General features: G+C 47.3%; 1 protein-coding gene across 10 annotated transcripts in view; it reads left to right on the forward strand.

The window, feature by feature from the left end:
* REEP1 (receptor accessory protein 1) overlaps window positions 1-16,501 on the forward strand; it is a 124,068-nt gene extending 107,567 nt beyond the window's left edge. For 4 of the 10 annotated variants that reach the window (XM_065526856.1, XM_065526857.1, XM_045368938.2 and 1 more), the window contains 3 exons: window positions 2,820-2,855; window positions 10,069-10,220; window positions 13,403-16,501. In XM_065526856.1, the coding sequence (XP_065382928.1) occupies window positions 2,820-2,855; window positions 10,069-10,220; window positions 13,403-13,474 (260 nt within the window). In that variant the 3' untranslated portion in view covers window positions 13,475-16,501. Of the gene's footprint in view, window positions 1-765; window positions 1,020-2,819; window positions 2,856-10,068; window positions 10,221-13,402 lie in introns of those variants that run through there. The other 6 variants (XM_065526860.1, XM_045368941.2, XM_045368939.3 and 3 more) reach the window with 3 other exon arrangements.
* Window positions 16,502-18,250: the final 1,749 nt, after the last annotated feature.

Below are 18,250 nucleotides of genomic sequence, written 5' to 3' on the forward strand. Positions count from 1 at the left end.
AAAAAGGAAGACAGGAGCCAGGCGCAGTGGTTCACGCCTGTAATCCCAGCACTTTGGGAGGCTGAGGCGGGTGGATCACTAGAGGTCGGGAGTTCAAGACCAGCCTTACCAACATGTAGAAACCCCGTCTCCACTAAAAATACAAAATTAGCCAGGCGTGGTGGCACATGCCTGTAATCCCAGCTATTCATGGAGTAGCTGAGGCAGGAGAATTGCTTGAACCCAGGATGCAGAGGTTGCAGTGAGCTGAGATTGCGCCATTGCACTCCAGTCTGGGCAACAAGAGCAAAACTCCGTCTCAAAAAAAAAAAGGAAGACAGGTGAAAGATGGCCTGGGGCCTGGATATGGGGCAGAATTGCCTGGATCAGAGGCTCTTGGGCTATCATACCCTCAAGTAAGGTCAACATGCCTTGGAGGAAGTCTGGCAGAGGAAGCCCATTTATACTGGGCTGGTGTAGCCTTCCCAACTCAGCCCCCAGTGTGGGCCTCAGATGCCAGGCCACATCAGGTAGCAGAAAGGGCCCCAGAAGAGGGGAAGACACTAGACTTCATCCTGGCTGGGTGATGCCGGGCCTGTGCAGACACAGCAAAAGCAGCACAGCAAGGCACGCTTGTTCCTGCTGAGCTTCAATTCAGCCTCAGAACTTCTCTCAGAACAACCCAGGCAGAAGCTACCATAGGATTTGACCTTGGCACAGAGGACAGACCTGATTCCCTTAGGCTTTCTTCTTTGTAAAACAAAATGCCCAATAATCCCTATTCAGCCTATGTCTTAGGGTTGTGAGGAGAGGAAACTAGAGAATTTGCAAACCCTGGACAGGTGGCAGGAGTTGAAGACAACCTGGAGAGAGGTGGGAGCTGTGCTTCGTGGAATTCTCTGCAGCCTCTGGAAGCAACAGATTAAATGTGCACACAATGGAACTTGAAAGCATGATGCCAGCTGAAGAAAAGTGCAGAACAGATTGAGATTTTATCTAACAATTTATGTAAAATAAAAAGCTACGCCTATCATGCAAAGTAACAATACAGAGTTTATATGAAGAACATGTTCAAACAAAAAGTTGCATATTAAAATATTAGAAATGACACTCCTTGAGGAGGAAGGAGAATGTGAGTTCGGTGTGGGAATAAAAGTCATGTAAAGGCACATAAAAAGGGTTGCCAGGCGCAATGGCTCACACCTGTAATCCCAGCACTTTGGGAAGCCAAGGCAGGCGGATCACCTGAGGTTGAGAGTTTGAGACCAGCCTGACCAACATAGAGAAACCACATCTCTACTAAAAATACAAAATTAGCCAGGCGTGGAGGCGGGCACCTGTAATCCCAGCTACTCAGGAGGCTGAGGCAGGAGAATCACTTGAACCTGGGAGGCAGAGGTTGCGGTGAGCTGAGATCACGCCATTGCACTCTAGCCTGGTCAACAAGAGTGAAACTCTGTCTCATTTAAAAAAAAAAAAAAAGGCCGGGCGCGGTGGCTCAAGCCTGTAATCCCAGCACTTTGGGAGGCCGAGACGGGCGGATCACAAGGTCAGGAGATCGAGACCATCCTGGCTAGCACGGTGAAACCCCATCTCTACTAAAAAATACAAAAAACTAGCCGAGCGAGGTGGCAGCGCCTGTAGTCCCAGCTACTCGGGAGGCTGAGGCAGGAGAATGGCATAAACCTGGGAGGCGGAGCTTGCAGTGAGCTGAGATCCGGCCACTGCACGCCAGCCTGGGCGACAGAGCGAGACTGTCTCAAAAAAAAAAAAAAAAAAAAAAAAAAAAGTGAGGGGGGTCCCATGAACCAGTATGGACCATTCGCTGTGAGCCGAGAAGGGATATCCACGTGACCTCTTGCATCTTGAGTAAAGGAAGGAAGATGCACACAAACAAGGAAGAGAGGAAGGGGCACAAAGACTGTCCCTGCACGGTCACTCAGCGCTGCAAGCTCCTGGCAGGCAGACAAGGGTTCTGTGCTTCCCTCTGTAAATGCCTACCCAACATACCCACCACATGCCTGGCACACAGAGACCTCCGCATGTGCTCTGAGGACACAGGGTCTAGGCGTTGGAGAAGGGGAAGGAGAGTTCTTTCCTGCTGCTTTCAGCACCCAGAATGGGGCTGGGCGGTGTACTTGGCCTGACCCTCTCTCTTGCCTGGAATTTTCCTCTTTGCTTAAAGGGTCAGGGCAGGCAGGGATTGACGGGGCCCTCCCTGCAGAATGAGCTGGGAGGTGTGTAGTCAGATACCATATGCTGAATGCCTAGCACTGGACACCAGGAAGTGTACAAGAAATGTTGAAAGAATGACCCTGCCCTTCCATGGACTTGGAGTCACTCTGTGAGCATGTATTTAGTGAGCACCTACTCTATGCCAAGGCCCAGATGCGCACCAAGACCAAAGGCGTGTACCAGGCAGCAGCCAGTTAGGCCTTTGCAAATGCCCAGATATGAAGCACTTTGGGGTTCAGAGGTAAGTCTGAGGAGGTTTCCTGGAGGACATTCTGAACTGGAAAGCGAAGAGAGGAGGCTCTGGGCAGGGGTGCTTGGAGTTATTTCCCAGAGGGAACTTTGACTGTCGCCTGCCTTGCCTAGGGCTGCAGGGTGCAAGGACTGACTTGTGTGCCAGGTGAGGGTATCTTCTGCACCTGAGTGGAAACTGAATCTGAGATGACTCTTTCCCCACTTTGGTGTCTCTACAGAGACCCACATTCCTGGGATCCCTGTATTGTACACACTGGGGTCCCCATACCTCTCCGAGGCCTCCCTGTTTGCCCGGGGCTGGTTCCTGTCCAGTGGGGGATGTCACTGATGGTGCCCCCACCCCATTCCCACAGTGTGTACCTGCTGCTCCACCTGCAGGACCTGGAAAGGTGAGTAAGCAGCCAGCCTCTCTGCAGCGTGCTGGACTCTCACTTGGGAAGAGCTTCTAACCAGGAGTGGGCACCTGACCTTGGGGCTCCCTTTCGGCTGCATGGTCACAGGGAGGGGTCAGGAGGTAACCCTTTATAACAGCAAACACAGTAGCTTACAGTTTCTGTGGGCTAGAAACTGGGAGCAACTTACCTGGGTGGTTCTGGCTCAGGGTCTCTCAAGAGGCTGCAGTCAAGATGTCAGCCCGGGCTGAGCCATCAGAGGGCTTGACAAAACTGGAGGGTCCACTTTCAAGATGGCACTCTTATGACTGTTGACTGGAGGCTCCTTACCTCATGGGCCTCTCCGAGGCTGCTTAAGAGTCCTTACAACATGGCAGGTGGCCTGGCCTAGAGTGAACCATTCAAGAGAGAGAGGGCAGGCAGGAAGCCAGGGTACCTTTCCTGTCCTAGGTTTTGAAGTCACACTCATCACTTCTGCCTTATTCTATTTGTCGGAAGCATGTCATTAAGCCCAGTCCACATTCAAGGGGAGGAGAATTAATCTCTACCTCTTGAAGGGAGGAGCATCAAAGAATGTGTGGAGATATCTTAAAACCACCACAGGGTCACTGGGCGCGGTAGCTCATGCCTGTAATCCCAGAACTTGGGAGGCAGAAGTGGGAGGATTTCTTGAGCCCAGGAGTTCGAGACCAACCTGGGCAACATAGCAAGAATGAATCTCTACAATTAAAAAAAAAAAAAAAAAGACCAGGCGCGGTGGTGTGCAACTGTAGTCTCAACTACTCGAGAGGCTGAGGCAGGAGAATTGCTTGAGCCTGGGAAGTCAAGGTTGCAATGAGCCATGATCGTGCCATTGCACTTAAGCTGGGTGACACAGCAAGACCCCGTCTCAAAAAAAAAAAAAAAAAGGCCACAACAGGGTCATACTTCTTTGTGCTCCAGGTAAGGACACAGGAACTTCAGAGGACTAAGGTCCTCTGAAATGATGAAGTCCTGAAGTTCCAGGGGTTTCTGGTCCTAGGGCAGCCAAGGGAGCCCTGGTCCTGCTTTGCCACTTACTAGCTGTACAACTGCATGAATCACCTAACCGCTGTGAGCTTCAGTTCCTCCTCTTAAAACGGAGATGAGATCCTGCTTCCTGGCATCACTGTGCTGTTGTGAAAATGGCTGTGAAAGGGCCATAATAATCCTGGGAAGGATGATGATGATGGTGATGATGGTGATGATGGTGGTGATGGTGATGATGGTGGTGATGGTGATGGTGGTGGTGGTGATAGCCTGGAGCAGCCAGGAGACCCCCCGGGAGAGTGGAGGTCTCCCAGTTCTGGACAGGGACTCCTGCTGCTGCCTTCCCAGTGTGTGAGTGATGGCTTGTTGGAGCCATGGCCACCTGGTGGTTGCTGTGACCTGCTTCTCCAGTTGCCTAACCTTAACTAGATACATTAGGGACTAGTGAGGGTGCTGGACTAATCCAGCGCCCCTTTCATGCTGCCTGGCTCCCCATGGAGAAGCTGCCTTAGGCTCAGAAGGCAACAGGGGCGATGCCTGGCCTGCAGCCTGCTGGCTACTGTCAGGGGAGGAAGGCAGGCATGCAAGGTGCCTAATACAGCTTTTGCTCCAGCCCTGGTGCCGCGAAGGCGTGACATGCCCCTCCCACATCGGCAGTGAGCAAGACAGGAAACTGCATTATGTGACGTGTCCTGTTTTCCCTGCATTGCTTTATTTTTAAGGCTCTCAGTGCTCAGCTTTTTAAGTCTTTTATAGAAGAGTTGTAGATTAGGCCAGGCACGGTGGCTCACGCCTGTAATCCCAGCCCTTTGGGAGGCCGAGGCGGGTGGATCACCTGAGGTTGGGAGTTTGAGACCAGCCTGACCAACATGGAGAAACCCTGTCTCTACTAAAAATATAAAATTAGCAAGACGAGGTGGCGCACGCCTATAATCTCAGCTACTCGAGAGGTTGAGGCAGGACAATCGCTTGAACCCTGGAGGCGGAGGTTGCGGTGAGCTGATATGGCACCATTGCACTCCAGCCTGGGCAACAAGAGCGAAACTCCATCAAAAAAAAAAAAAAAAAAAAAAAAAAAGCTGGTGATTTTGGAGGCCGTAAGGCCAAACTGAACTGACAGACGAGTCTGAGCAGGGCTGCAGGTGGAGACAAGTGTCCTAGCCCAGCTCTGGCTCTAACCCTGTGTCTCTGTGGGGCCTCCTGGTCCAAGTTGGAAATGAAGGGGCTGCGTTCAGCTGTTTCCAGCTCCGGGCACGAGACGCTGGCCTGGTGGACACACTAGTTCATGGGAAATGACCCTGTGGTGCCAGTGGCTCCAGGCAACTGTAGGGATTTCTGTCTTTTCACACTGTAGTTTTGAGTCTGCAAATTCTGTAATTCCAAAAGCCTCTAATTCTGGGAGACTGGCACTTGGTCGGGGAGAGTGGCTGTCCTCTCCTCCATTCTTCCCCTGGCACTGCTCTGTGCTGCTCTCAGAAGCCCTTTCCTGCCATGACACCTGGTGGTTTCATGATCAGACAGAGCATTTCCAGTGCATTTCAATAGAGCTGTGGTTGATTGTAGGAACTGAATAGTTCTGGAAGGCTGCACATGCATAAGAGTGTGTCCAGGATTCAGTGTCCAAGTTCTGGTTCCTCATCCCCGAGCAAGTTGGGAGCTGCTGGGATGGGGGTTGCTGGACAGTGGGAAGCAGGTGAGGCCTGGTGGCGGCCTCAAGACCTGGAAGCCGTTGCCCCAGCCCTTCCTTTCTTTGGCCTTTGTCTCTCCAAGGGCCTCTTAATACCTGTGTCCTGGCTCTCAGGTCTGCATGCAAGGAACCCTTTGATGATTGGCCTACACCATTCCCTCTGAGGCCTTGGGAAAACCCGTGCACTCTGCAGGCCTCGGTCTCCCCCTCCATTAGGTGTCCCTTGGTCCTCCCAGCTCTGACAGTCTACTGGGTTGTGCAGTGGTGGCAGATGGTGTTGGGGGAGGTCTGTCTTGCACCTGGGGCTATAGGCTGACTCTTAAGCGGTAAGAGGATTTCACAGGTGTCGGGGACACTTTCCTCCTGGTCCACTGAAATGTCACAGGGGGCGCTCACTCAGGCCAAAGCCTGGGAAGATTCAAATTACTTCTGGGGCCATGCAGAGCCCCAGGATCCCTCAGCAGACAGGAACATTTTCTAGGAGTTGTAAATTCAGGTCTTAATTTATGATGGGGGTAGGGGAAAGGAGGCCTTTCAGAGGCTGCTAAGTGCCTTTTAGGGCAGTGACAGAGCTTGGAGGCCCCAGAGGGCAGCAGCCTCTATTCTAAGCTGCACATCTCAGATGCCAGAACATTCTCTTCCCATCTTTGCTGTGTTCCTGCCCCATTTGTCAACTGATTCCCTATTGTTTTCTGCATGTCTTTGTCTCTCTTTTTCTGTGTCTATTATTATCTCTCTCTCTCCTTTTTTCTCTGCCTACCTCTATGTAATATAGAGCTGAACTCTGGATTACTGCCTGTGTGGTTAGTCATAGAGGTGCCCCTCCCCGCTTTTTAAAATCAAGCATGTAGGACAAAATTTTTAAAAGCAGTCATCCTTTTTGTCCTCTGAGAGAGAGAGAGAGAGAATTGCATTTTGAGTGTGGCCTCTGGGCAGTGTCCTGATTACAGCAGGAGGAGCTGCCTGAGGTTTAGAGCATGGGAAGTGAGTGAGCATGTGTGTGTTTGCATGTGTGCATGTGAGTGTGTATGTGTGTGTGGATGGGCATGCGTGCATGGTGCACACGTGTGTGAGTTTCAGTGCCAAAGACCCTTCTCTAACAGAATGTTCTTTTCTCTCTCCTCGGTGCTGTTGGGGACGTGGATGTAAGTGTTCCAGACAGGCGTGCTCTTCTGCAGACATTTGCTGCCTTCTATTAATGCTCCCGCTAATGTGTGCTGTGTGGGATGTTTTTGCTAACCTAGGGGAGGTTCTACTGCACTGCAGGGGTGGGGCGGCCCTAGGCCCAGTGCAGGCTACATAGGCCTTTAAAGGGCTGAGAGGCTCTGCCAGTTTCTCCCTCCCTGCCTTCCCCACAGAGAGAAGAGGTGGAGCCTGCAGCCCTGGCTGCTGTAACCCCGCTGACACGTTTGCTAATACAGAAACATCAGCCAAGGCCACACACCCATTGCCCTGCTGTGGAAGACAGCAGAGACCCTGCCCTTTCCTAGAAGCAACCCAGCTTTGGGCATCATAGTGGCAGCTCTGCAGGCTCAAGGCCGTGGCCACCATCACCTGAGGTTTGCAAGGTGTTATGGCCATGAACTTGGGTGGGAGACCCTCCTTCCATACACGTTGTCTCTGGGAGCCAATTAGAGTCCTAAGATATGGATAGCGATACTCTTTCAGGCCTGTTGCCAGGGGTAAGGACCTATTGGGTCACCAGTCTTTAGATCTTCAGGGACAAGAACACGGAGGAGGCAGAGCATGGGATTTTCTACCCAGCTACTCACTCTCATGCTCCTCCTGGTGCCTTTCTTTTGGGACTGTGTTCTGTGGGGTTCATTTCTCCATGTATATTCCTCCCTGATAGAAAAAGGAGTTAGGTCTACTTGTGGAAATATATCTAAAGTAGCAAATCAAAGTAAGAAAATTGAAGCATGGGGAAAAGGGAGTGGGCAAGTAAGATGGAATCAGTGGGGAGAAGAACATTTTAAATGCATGCCATCAAGGTGTAGACTGTCGAGACACCTGGCTTCCTTGAAACCACTGCAAAGAGGGAAATACAATTAGTTAAGAGATTCATGTCCACTGTGCAACAGCCAGCCAGAGTCGTGGAAGCTTGTCTTACTTAGAATGTTTATTCTCACTGGTTCTGAGAGGAAGGCAAATGTTACAGACGACACTCTTGGCAGGAATGCTCAGCGGACACAGTGACCTCCTAGGAGAGGTCTTCTCTTTTTAGGAGGTTCTCTCTGTAGCTTCTTCCTGAGGCTACTTCTGGCTCCCTTACTACCCACACTGACCTTTTTTGCTCCCAGCCTCTGCTGAGCTGAGCACTTGTTTCTAATCCTGCTTGGATATCTGGGTTGTCCTTGAACCATCACTCCTACTGGGCTGGAGGATCATTTCTTTTCTACCCTGCAATCCTTGCAGTGGAGAACATGCACAAAGCCTGAGATTATAGTGATGATGGTGATTTTGGTAATGTGTGAGTTCATTGCTCAGCCTCAGACTGGATGACTGGCCTGGGTTTTTAGTGAATCCAGACTGGATGACTGGCCTGGGTTGTTAGATGCCTGAGGATCTCACGGTGACTTTGGGCCACCTTCTGACACCCACAGCCATCAGTACAGGGAAAGTCCTGGACCTGGATGTGGAGGTTACAGCATATGCAGAGGCACAGACTCGAACGGGCACCTACCCCACTTCCACGTCATGGAGTTTGCTGCTGGGGTGGAGCTGGCCAGGCTGCTTCTGCAGTTTTTGCCTTGGTCTGAGGGTTTTTGGTCTTTTTTCCCTCCTGCCAGGCAGGAGGTATCTGTGTCCAGAAGGAATTTCCTGGTTTGGTTAATGGGAGTATCAAGCTCTGACTTGGGACGAGAGCTGAGCTCTACTGAGATGACTTCAGGATTCTACTTAGTTTAGTTGATGAGTGGCCACTGTGTGCCCAGCCTTGGGTCAGGTGCTTAGAGGGACTGAGGGAGGATCAGCCATGGTCCCCCAACCTCAGGATGCCTTCTGTTGGCTAAGGCAATGAGACTGACATGAGGACCAGGGCACCCAACACAAGCTGTGTGGCACAGCCTCCAAGCACTGTCGGGTCTCAGAGTGGGGAGGCCAGGGAGGGTCAGAGTATTCAGCGAGGGCTCCCTGGAGTCACTGGTCTTTGTGCTCAACAGGATGCAGCTGATTAGGACAGAGGAAGGGAGCAGAGGACAAACTAAACCCAGAGTAAATAAGCTGAGGGAAGTGCAGAGTAGAAATAAAAAATAATAATAATAATAAAAAAATCAAAGGAACATCAATGATCTCAGGACTTTACTTACTAAGGCCCAGCCTGAACCAATCACACCCCAGCCTAAAATTCAGCTTTCGGTGCTGTGCTGCCTCCTGCTGGCTGTTGGGGAGCACAGCAGTGGTAGCTGGTAAAGCTGCCCAAGATGAGGGTTCAGTTGTCTGTTTTACTCCACGCCTGGTGGTGGAATAGTCTAGCAAGTCCACTGTTGATGGAGAGACAGCACATTCGGTGGCCGAATATGTTCTTAGGAGCAGGGTGTCCCAGGAAGAGCTCTGGTTTCTATTTGGAAGCCTCATGGTGATTGGACCAGATGGCTTGAGATCCCCTTAGTTCTGCATTCTGTGATTCTAGGTAAAAACAATAGATGAAGCATAGAAAGATGTGCGTGTATGATATCAGATAAGCTGGGTAGGGGCAGAAGATATTTTACATCTCAGCTAAGAACCGCCTAGCCAGATGACATGGAGTATGTATTAGCATTTAACATTTTAAAAATACTGTGGGTTCAATGAGATGAATTAATTCTGAAGCTTTTCCTACAGATGTACTCAAGGCAGACTAAAACAGGAATCTTGCTATTTTTTTTTTTTTTTTTTTCGTCAGAGGCTTCTGTCAGATTCTCCTTTCTTAGGTTTCTCTGCTTCTCTAGGACTGGGCCTTTGGGGAAAAAAAAAAAAACTATATAGCTTTGTTTAAAGTTATCCCTTAAGGCCTCCTGGCATTTTACATCCTGTCTCTTACAGAATGCTTGGAGTTGAATATGCAAGTATAATATACACTGTCAACGTGGCTTGTATGTATAACATAGAAACTGCTTCCCCACCCCACCCCACATCACTGCTGCCATCTTCTCTAGAGGAGATTCTTTCCCTAAGCATTCACCTGGTGTGGGATCACAGGACTGAGCTGCAGGGATTGATGTGTCTCAGTTAAGGCCGCTTCTTTCTTCACCCAGGGAAGTGGTGCCGCCTTGGTAGCTTTTCAGTAGATTCTGAGTCTGTGGTTGTTTCTATGCACAGTGCCTGGAGATTCATACAGCTTCATTTTCACAATCCCAGACCCCCTGCAAGGAGGCCCCCAAAACATCAGTGCTTCCTCAGACCCAGGGGCCTCAGCTGTCCTCACAGGCCTGGCTTGCTGTGCTGTGTGCCTAACCTTGCCCTTCCCTGCTCCCTGCACTGATGCCTCCTTGCTATACTTTGTCTCCTCTGTGTAGATTGTAAATGGACATTAAGTGGTTGAGGGAGATGTGAATGAGGGTGGTGTGAAGGCATGGGAGCCTCACCAGGTCCAAAACCCATTGGCGTTTTCTGACGAGGAGGAGGAAGACCTGCTGGATTTCATGTACAAGTATAAAGCACCTCGAAGGACGGAATTGCCCCTGGAGGTACACAGTGTCTGGGGCTGTGGGTTGGAGTGTGTTTTCCAAAGGCTGTGCCCTGGAGATTGGGGGTCCTGGGAGCATCGTCTCTTGGGGCACCAACATCTCCTCAATACCTGGGGTGGAATGACCTTCCATCAGACAAGCAGAACCAGCCACTGGATAGCATGCAGCTACTTGCCAAGGAGAGGAAATCCTATTAATTTCATTTAGAAATAGGAGTGTGAGGCCGGGCGCGGTGGCTCAAGCCTGTAATCCCAGTACTTTGGGAGGCCGAGGCGGGTGGATCACGAAGTCAGGAGATCGAGACCATCCTGGCTAACATGGTGAAACCCCGTCTCTACTAAAAATACAAAAAAAAAAAACCAGCCGGGCGTGGTGGCGGGCGCCTGTAGTCCCAGCTACTTGGAGGCTGAGGCAGGAGAATGGCGTAAACCCGGGAGGCGGAGCTTGCAGTGAGCCGAGATCGCGCCACTGCACTCCAGCCTGGGTGACACAGCCAGACTCCGTCTCAAAAAAAAAAAAACAAAAAAAAACAAACAACAAAAAAAGAAATAGGAGTGTGAGCTGGGTGCAGTGGCTCACGCCTGTAATCCCAACACTTTGGGAGGCTGAGGCAGGTGGATCACCTGAGGTCAGTAGTTCGAGACCAGCCTGGCCAACGTGGCAAAACCCCTTATCTACTGAAAATACAAAAATTAGCCAGGCGTAGTGGCGTCCACTTATAATCCCATCTACTTGGTAAGCTGAGGCAGGAGAATCGCTTGAACCTGGGAGGAGGAGGTTGCAGTGGGACTGCACTGCTGCACTCCAGCCTGGATGACACAGCGAGACTCCTTTTCAAAAAAAAAAAAAAAAGAAAGAAAGAAAGAAAGTAATAGGAGAGTGGTAAAGTATCTAGGTCTTTATTGTTTTGTTTTGTTTTTTCCAGGTATTAACTACTACTACTCTAAGTTGACGTACAAGTGAAAAGCAACCTAAATGAGTGTTTTGAGGGAAGAAAACTCAGAATGTGTTATTTGAAAAGTTTTCATAAGTAAGAACAAAGCTTGTTCATCGCTGTATCTCCAAGAGACAGCATAGTGCCTGGTACAAAGTAGCTATTCATGAAATGTTACTGAAGGGGTACAGCCCTTTAGAGTTACCAGAACCAATACCCTTGACATACATGCTATTGTCAGTTGTAGGATGTGGATGGAGTTCTGGCAGCAGGAGGGCTGAGCCTGGAGCCTCCTGGGCCTTGCTCTGTGACGTGGGTAGGGAGTCACCAGTTATAAGCACAGGTGCGGGGACCCCAGTCTTTCTCTCTGCTTCCTAAGGTCTCCTCTCTTATTCCCCATCTGCTGAGTATCACGACCTAAGAGGCCATCTGAAGCAAACAGGAAGTCTCTGTACAGACCCTTGTGAGACTTACATGGGGAGATGCCTTGAAATATTCCCTTCCACAGACACTGAGCAGCCTAGCATTCTTATTCATTAGGACTGTAATTATGACCACCTCTATGTGCAGTTAATCAGGTTCCTTTCCAAGGTGAGGCGCACATGCATCCCTTTTAAAGTTAAAGGGTTTGGGAAAGGATGTTCTGGGCTTGGACACTGCTGGAGGAGTCCGGCCTGGGCAATCTGGCCTGGGGAGCCTCCTGATGGGGAGAGGAGCCCAGCCTAAAGAATTCTAGGGCCCAAGGGTTTGTGCTGTTTTGCTTTTGTTTATTAAAGCTGCACAAAATGCTTTACTGTTTACTGTTCACCAGCCTGCCAAGAGGCAGATTACTGTAAAGGTGGGTTCCATTGTTTCTGTTTTCAGTCTCTTTCCAGAGGTGGCTGGTAAGCATCTCGTAGTGGTAAGGCTGTAGCATGAGGATTCTATGAGAGGGCCTGAGTCTTGTTCTCTAGCTCATTCACTTCCTCCCTTCTACATGCCTGCCCAGCACTGAGTCACTCACCAGGAAATGGTGGTGAATGTGACATGGGCCTGCCCTCAGGAAGTCCCCAGTCTGGTGGGGAGTGAGCAGGGCCCCCACACACCCCCTTCTCACTGGGTGCAAAGTCCTCTGCTGTGGGACATGTACAAAACATGAGAGAACACAGGAGGTGACAATGCCTGGTTGTATGTGGCTAGGCAGTGGCAAGAGGGGCTCCGGGAAACCTTTGCAGAAGTGACCTTTGAGCTGGGTCCCCAGGAGGCCTAGAAATATGCAAGACAGAGGAGGGAGGGAAGGGCTTCCAGTCAGAAGGAAGACAGGTATGAACGGGCACAGTGTAGAGAAAGTTCTATGTGTATACAGAGAAGTGGACAGATATGGGGGCTGAGGGTAGGTCGGGGCCAGTTGTGCGAACCCCTTCGAGTGCTGTGCCAGAAAAAGTCCCCTTCACTTTCATTGAAATAGGAACTCCTCCTGTGATCTGTGTATCCTATGGAAAGAGGGGTCCCTTGAGAGTCATTTGTGGGAGAGATGAGGTGGAGCCCTTTATATAAGTTGAGCATCCCTAATCGAAAAATCTGAAATTATTTGCGGACATGATGCACAAAGGTCATGCTCCAAGGAAGTGCTCTTAGGAGCATTCTGAATCTCAGATTTTCCGATTGCAGTGCTCAATTGGAATGTACATGCAAATATTCCAAAATCTGAAAGAAAAATCTAAAATCCAAAACACTTCTGACCCTAAGCATTTCCGGATAAGGGATATTCAACCTGAACTGCAACCTGGTGCTTGCCTTTGTGGTGTGGTGTGCTGTACATTAAGAGGTTTCACATCCAGAAAGGGGACTGGAAATTTGGTGATGAAAATTTGAGGCAAGTGCCAAAAAACATTAGGCTGGTTCCCAAAGGAAGTAACAAAAGCAAAGGAAGCGATGGGGAGATGTCTTCTTCTGCTGAATCATTTAAGATCATTTTGCTCCTCAGGCGGAAACAAGAAAGATGTGTCATTCTGCACAACCGTTCCCTTGGGAGATCGAGGAGCATAATTTAAGAGGGAGGCATCAGCCGCTCAAAGGGTCAGCTTCATGCGATATGTGGGATGGGACTCTGATGATTGCTTCCTGTTGTGGAGATTCAGGGAGACCCCAGCCCTAGCCAGCATTGGCCAAAGGAGCTGGAAGTCTCAACACAATGCCTTCCAGGTGCTGACCTCAAGATTCCACATTTACACCAAACTGAGGGACACCTTTCTGTTTTCTCTACCAGGCACCGCCTAGAATCCTTCGATCTCGCTTCAGGAAGAAAAGTACCTCATCCTCAGCCACCGAAACCACGTGAGTGAGATGAGCCAACAGCACCGGATCCACAGAATGTTTCTTCTCTGCCTTAAAGAGCTATTCACTAATAACATAGAAATCCGCAAGCTGGGTGTGCTTTGAGTGTGCAGCCTCACAAACATGGCCTTTTCTCTCTCCCCTTCCACTTTTAAGGATTTCTTTTTTTCCCCCTTTTCTTTATTTTGCTGGGGAGAGGCTAAAGGGAAAGGTAGTAGGGGCGGGGGTAGTGACCTTTAAGTCTTCTGAGGTTGGTAATTTTCCACAATTGGATTGTCATTATAGACAGCAGTGTGTTAATTAGAAAGATAAGAGAATCACCCCTATGCCGCTGAGATGTACATTTGTAATTTATCTGTTGCATACTTAGTTTTTAGTCCTGTAAATGCAAACAAAGCATTTTTTAAAACTTTCTTTGTTCTTGGTACTAATACTTTGAACTATGATGTACATATTTATGGCTTTTGGCTTTTAATATAATGGACTTGCAAGGGCTGCCAGAGGTTCTGACATGTAAGAAAACTGCAAAAAACAAATATAGAAAAATATTTTGATGCTAGAGAACGTCTCAGATGTGCTTATAAAGCTTCCAAATACAACTCCAGTAAGACATCCCTTTCCCTGCAGGAATGTGGTCTATATTCTTTAGATAGTTGTTTAGTTAAAAGACCAGACAAGTTACAAACTAAGAGAAACAATATTTCACAACACAGTAAAGTGTGATGAGAGGTCAGGGGAACATCCTAGGATAAGAGAAAAGTCACAGGAAGCTCATCTCCTCCCTGGATTCTGAATTAGGAGCTTCTGAATCTTTTCCAGGGATAGGCAGGTAGCTCACCCTTGGCGCAATTTCTTGAGGATGGGAACGTGTAGAGCTGTTGGAAGGAGTAATTCTGTGCTTGACAAAGGACGATTTCTCCTTTATCGTGACCAGTGCTGCTGATTTCCCCAGACAGAGGAGCTTACACTCTGAGCACCTTGTTTTAGCGAACTCTAGCGACACTTGTTTAGCTTAGCAAAAACAAACACACAAAAAACTGAGAACTGTGCTGTTTCAGATACGCCATAACAAACATCTGAAACACATGTGTAACCATCAAATGGTGGGCTCTAGAATGGTTTTCAAGCTTGAGATCTTTATGGGTTACACTTGCTGGTCAGACCCAGGAGCACCTGTGGCTCACGCCTTCTGTTCCCCTCCTGGCCTGTGCAGAATAGAAACAGCAGACTCACACTCAATGGGCACTACAGGCCTTATCAGATGTTTTATACAAGCCTGGATTGCTTAGTAGGGGAATAAGGCACTCTCTGAGGGGGCTTTCCACTTAGATTGAGAATTTTATTTGAAAAGAATCTGGTTTAAATGGCACTGTGGTCCGAGGTAGCTGCTCTCCCCGCTGAGAGCTGAGCCGAAATGTAAGAATAATATATTTGTGCTTCGAGTTGGTGTTTTCTTTCAGTGTAATGCATGCAGTGGTCACAACCCAGTTACTCATAATATTTGGATTGTATTTGTTCGTGGATATGCCCAGAAGACTAGATAATTAGTGTTATATACCATATAGAACTGTCAATCAACTATAAACAGGCCCAATTAAAAACTGTTCCATTACTACGCAAACACATTAGAGGCCTTTGCTGATGATACATTAGCTGGACCTTAGCCACCCCAGAAAGGGTTTAATTTGAAGCTGATTGTTGCCAGATATGCATATTGGAATCCCGTCTACCCATAGTTCCTCTGAAGGTGATTTTGTAATTTGCAAGAGTATAGGAAAATATACCTAAAAGCGAATTTGTGGCTGAGAGGATAAACAGAGGCTGTTTGCTCATTTTCTGTGCCCCACACCCACCGATACCTAAATCTGTTAAGGAAGACAGAAAATGTTTTCTTTGTGCTCATTGAGTAGTTCCAGACAGAAGAATAATACACTCTTTAAAATATATTTACCTGTTAGTTGGAAGTACCCAGAATTATCAGAAACAAGAGCAAAAAAAAAAAAGCTTACACAGCTTCTTAGCAATTTTTTTTTTTTTGCCATAACAATAAATTGCCTGTAGCAGCAGTTTAAAATCCTATTGTGAACAAGCTATATTTTCACCAATTTACAATGGAAAGTTGTGACAAGTACAGGTTATCAAGTTTGCACTTAACTATGCCAAAAAAAGTTTGAAGCGCTCTATTCTCAGACATGCTGTATTACTTCTCATTCAAGATTGAAAAATATGAAGGTATCCAAACTGCTGTCTTAATGTAAATGTAACTATTTTTCCTTCAAGTGTTGACTAGGGAGTCGGTTTCTCTCTTAAAGACACTCACTGTACAACTGAGAGCAGCTGTCATATTTCTGGCAAAATGTGTTTACGTATCTGACAAGCTGTACATTTGTGTATGAACTGACATAAAATGTGAAAGCCTGTAAGTGTACATGTAGTGGTGTGGTGTTCTGTCTAGAGGATACAACTGAATGTTTTTAATTTGCTGACTTACAGACACAGGCTGTTTACAAAATGCTAGCTGGAAAGTCTGTAATGTTCATGTCATAACTTTTAGTTAATTGCCATTGAGCACCTGTTCTGAGGAGGTGAGATGTGGACTTGTGCTTATGAACTGGAGAGTTTACTCACAATCCCTCCTGGCTTTGTGTGAATAGCTTGCTCACTTTGCTGGCCTTTGAAATGTGTTCTCTATGATAAGCTGTCCGTGTGTTTGTGATAAGAGTGCTTGTCAACCATGACCATCTTTGAGCCTTCCTAGTCTTTCACCTGGCACAGTATTTGAAATGGCAAAGGATGTGCTTCATCCTCTAACAGTGTACACTCCCAGAGCTGATATTCTGGATTGTGACTGTGCACATTTCCTCTAGTTCATTTCTGTAGTCCCTATAGAACAATCTGTAATAAAATAGTATACTGGACTGTGCATCAAAGGGATGTAAAATTACAGTATTCCAAAGGTTGAAGTTCTGCTGTTTTGTTATAATGCCTGATACACATCTTGAATAAAGTCTTAACATTTTTCTTTTAAAAACTATCTTTGTAATGTTGGGCTTAAAAGGAAAAAGGAAATATTTCTTTTCAAATATGGGAGGTAGCAAGGATTAGAAGCTGAGTGCTCAGCCATGGACTGGCCTGGTGACTTGGCCCCATGCCTGCTGCATAGGATGTTGAGAGGGCAAGAAAATCAGATGATATAAGTGTTTTGAAAACCAGTTCATCACACAACTACAAACCTGAAAGTATCACTTTTATTTTACATTTAAAAAAATCATCAGCAGAAACTAGGTAGCTGTGAAAATAGAATAGTCCACTGGTAGAGTTTCAATTGTGCAAACAGACCTTTGGTCCATCATTTTTCTTCTCTGAACATTTCTTCATCTGCAAATGGGGGAGTGCCTGTGCAGGTGACAACAGGGTGGTGAAGGGCCACTGTGGGTGGAAGGGATACCCTAAAACCTGCTGCAGCCCTTACCTTTCACATCTGAACAGGCAGACTCAAACTTCATTGGGTGGCCACAAAGACTTGGAAGCTCAAAATTTGAAACATCAAAATTAAACACAGACCCAATTTCCTTGCATTTTTAGTCCTGTATTCTAGGTTTGACAAAACCACTGTAAAATAAAGCAGCAGTAAGCAAAGAAGCAGATTCAGAGGACTAAAAGCAGGAAGAGATGGGAAAAAAAGCCTGGAAATCCATTCATTTGTTTATTTACTGAGCCTGGTCCAATGTTGACAGAACTGGGATTATCCAGGTTAAGAGTTGGCAAAGGACAAGAAAGCAAAGTAATAAAGTTTAAAAGCCGAACTGGTACAGTGTTATGAAGAAGTGTTTATTTAGTATTTATAGTACCAGATTACCGTCACTTGTTGATTTAAATATGAATTTTATGTTGTTAGAAGACTCAGGGAAATACACAGGATCCCAGGGAGTGAGACTGAGATTCTGGGTCTTATTAGCTGTACTTGGGGTAATTTATTTAACCCTCTCTCAGCTTCAGTTTCCTCAAATATAAATTAGGGCTTAACTAATCATTATGTCCTTTGTAAGACTGGAAATATGGATTAGCAGTTAGATAGATATGTATGTACCCAGTTTTGTAGATATGCTGGGACATAGTAGGTGTTCAATAAATTATACATATACCCGAATAAACAAACTATGCATATGTTATAAATTATACATATAATCGAACATCATTTAGGTAAACTCTTTAATGAAAGACATTTATTGTCTTTCATTTATTGTCAGATTATAAAATCAGTGTTGATGATAAGCCCTCCTACCCACAAAACAAAAATTGTACGTATGAAATTCCCTTTCCCCTAAGTTATGTGCCTGTCAGCCGTCCCACTTCAGACCATCTTTGGATGCTGAGGCTCTGGTTGCCAGCCCTTATCTCTATCCTCCTGTCCCTGGTCTAGAGGAGAAACGAAGGTGCTCTGAGGCCCCTGTAACAGAGACCCTTGTCATCCATATTTGGGTTAAAGAAGTCATGGAGGCTGTGCAAAAGTCTCCTTCTCCCCAACTTCTGCAGACACCATTTCCATCCTACTACCCAGAGGTACATCAGAGGGCAGGAGCCAGGCAGGTGACAAAGATGTGGAAGCCTTCTAAGTGGTTGGCTTTGCCATCTCAGAAGTGCGAAGAAATGAAAATCCATCAAAACAGAATGCCATCCCATGTTTCAGGCTTTTACCTTACCTCAAATCAAATGTCTGTTCTTTATTTATTGGTCCCATAAATAGACACACACTTGGACTTCTGGTTGTAGAACATTC

This window comes from Macaca fascicularis, chromosome 13, assembly GCF_037993035.2.
Source record: "Macaca fascicularis isolate 582-1 chromosome 13, T2T-MFA8v1.1".
Classification (NCBI taxonomy): domain Eukaryota; kingdom Metazoa; phylum Chordata; class Mammalia; order Primates; family Cercopithecidae; genus Macaca; species Macaca fascicularis.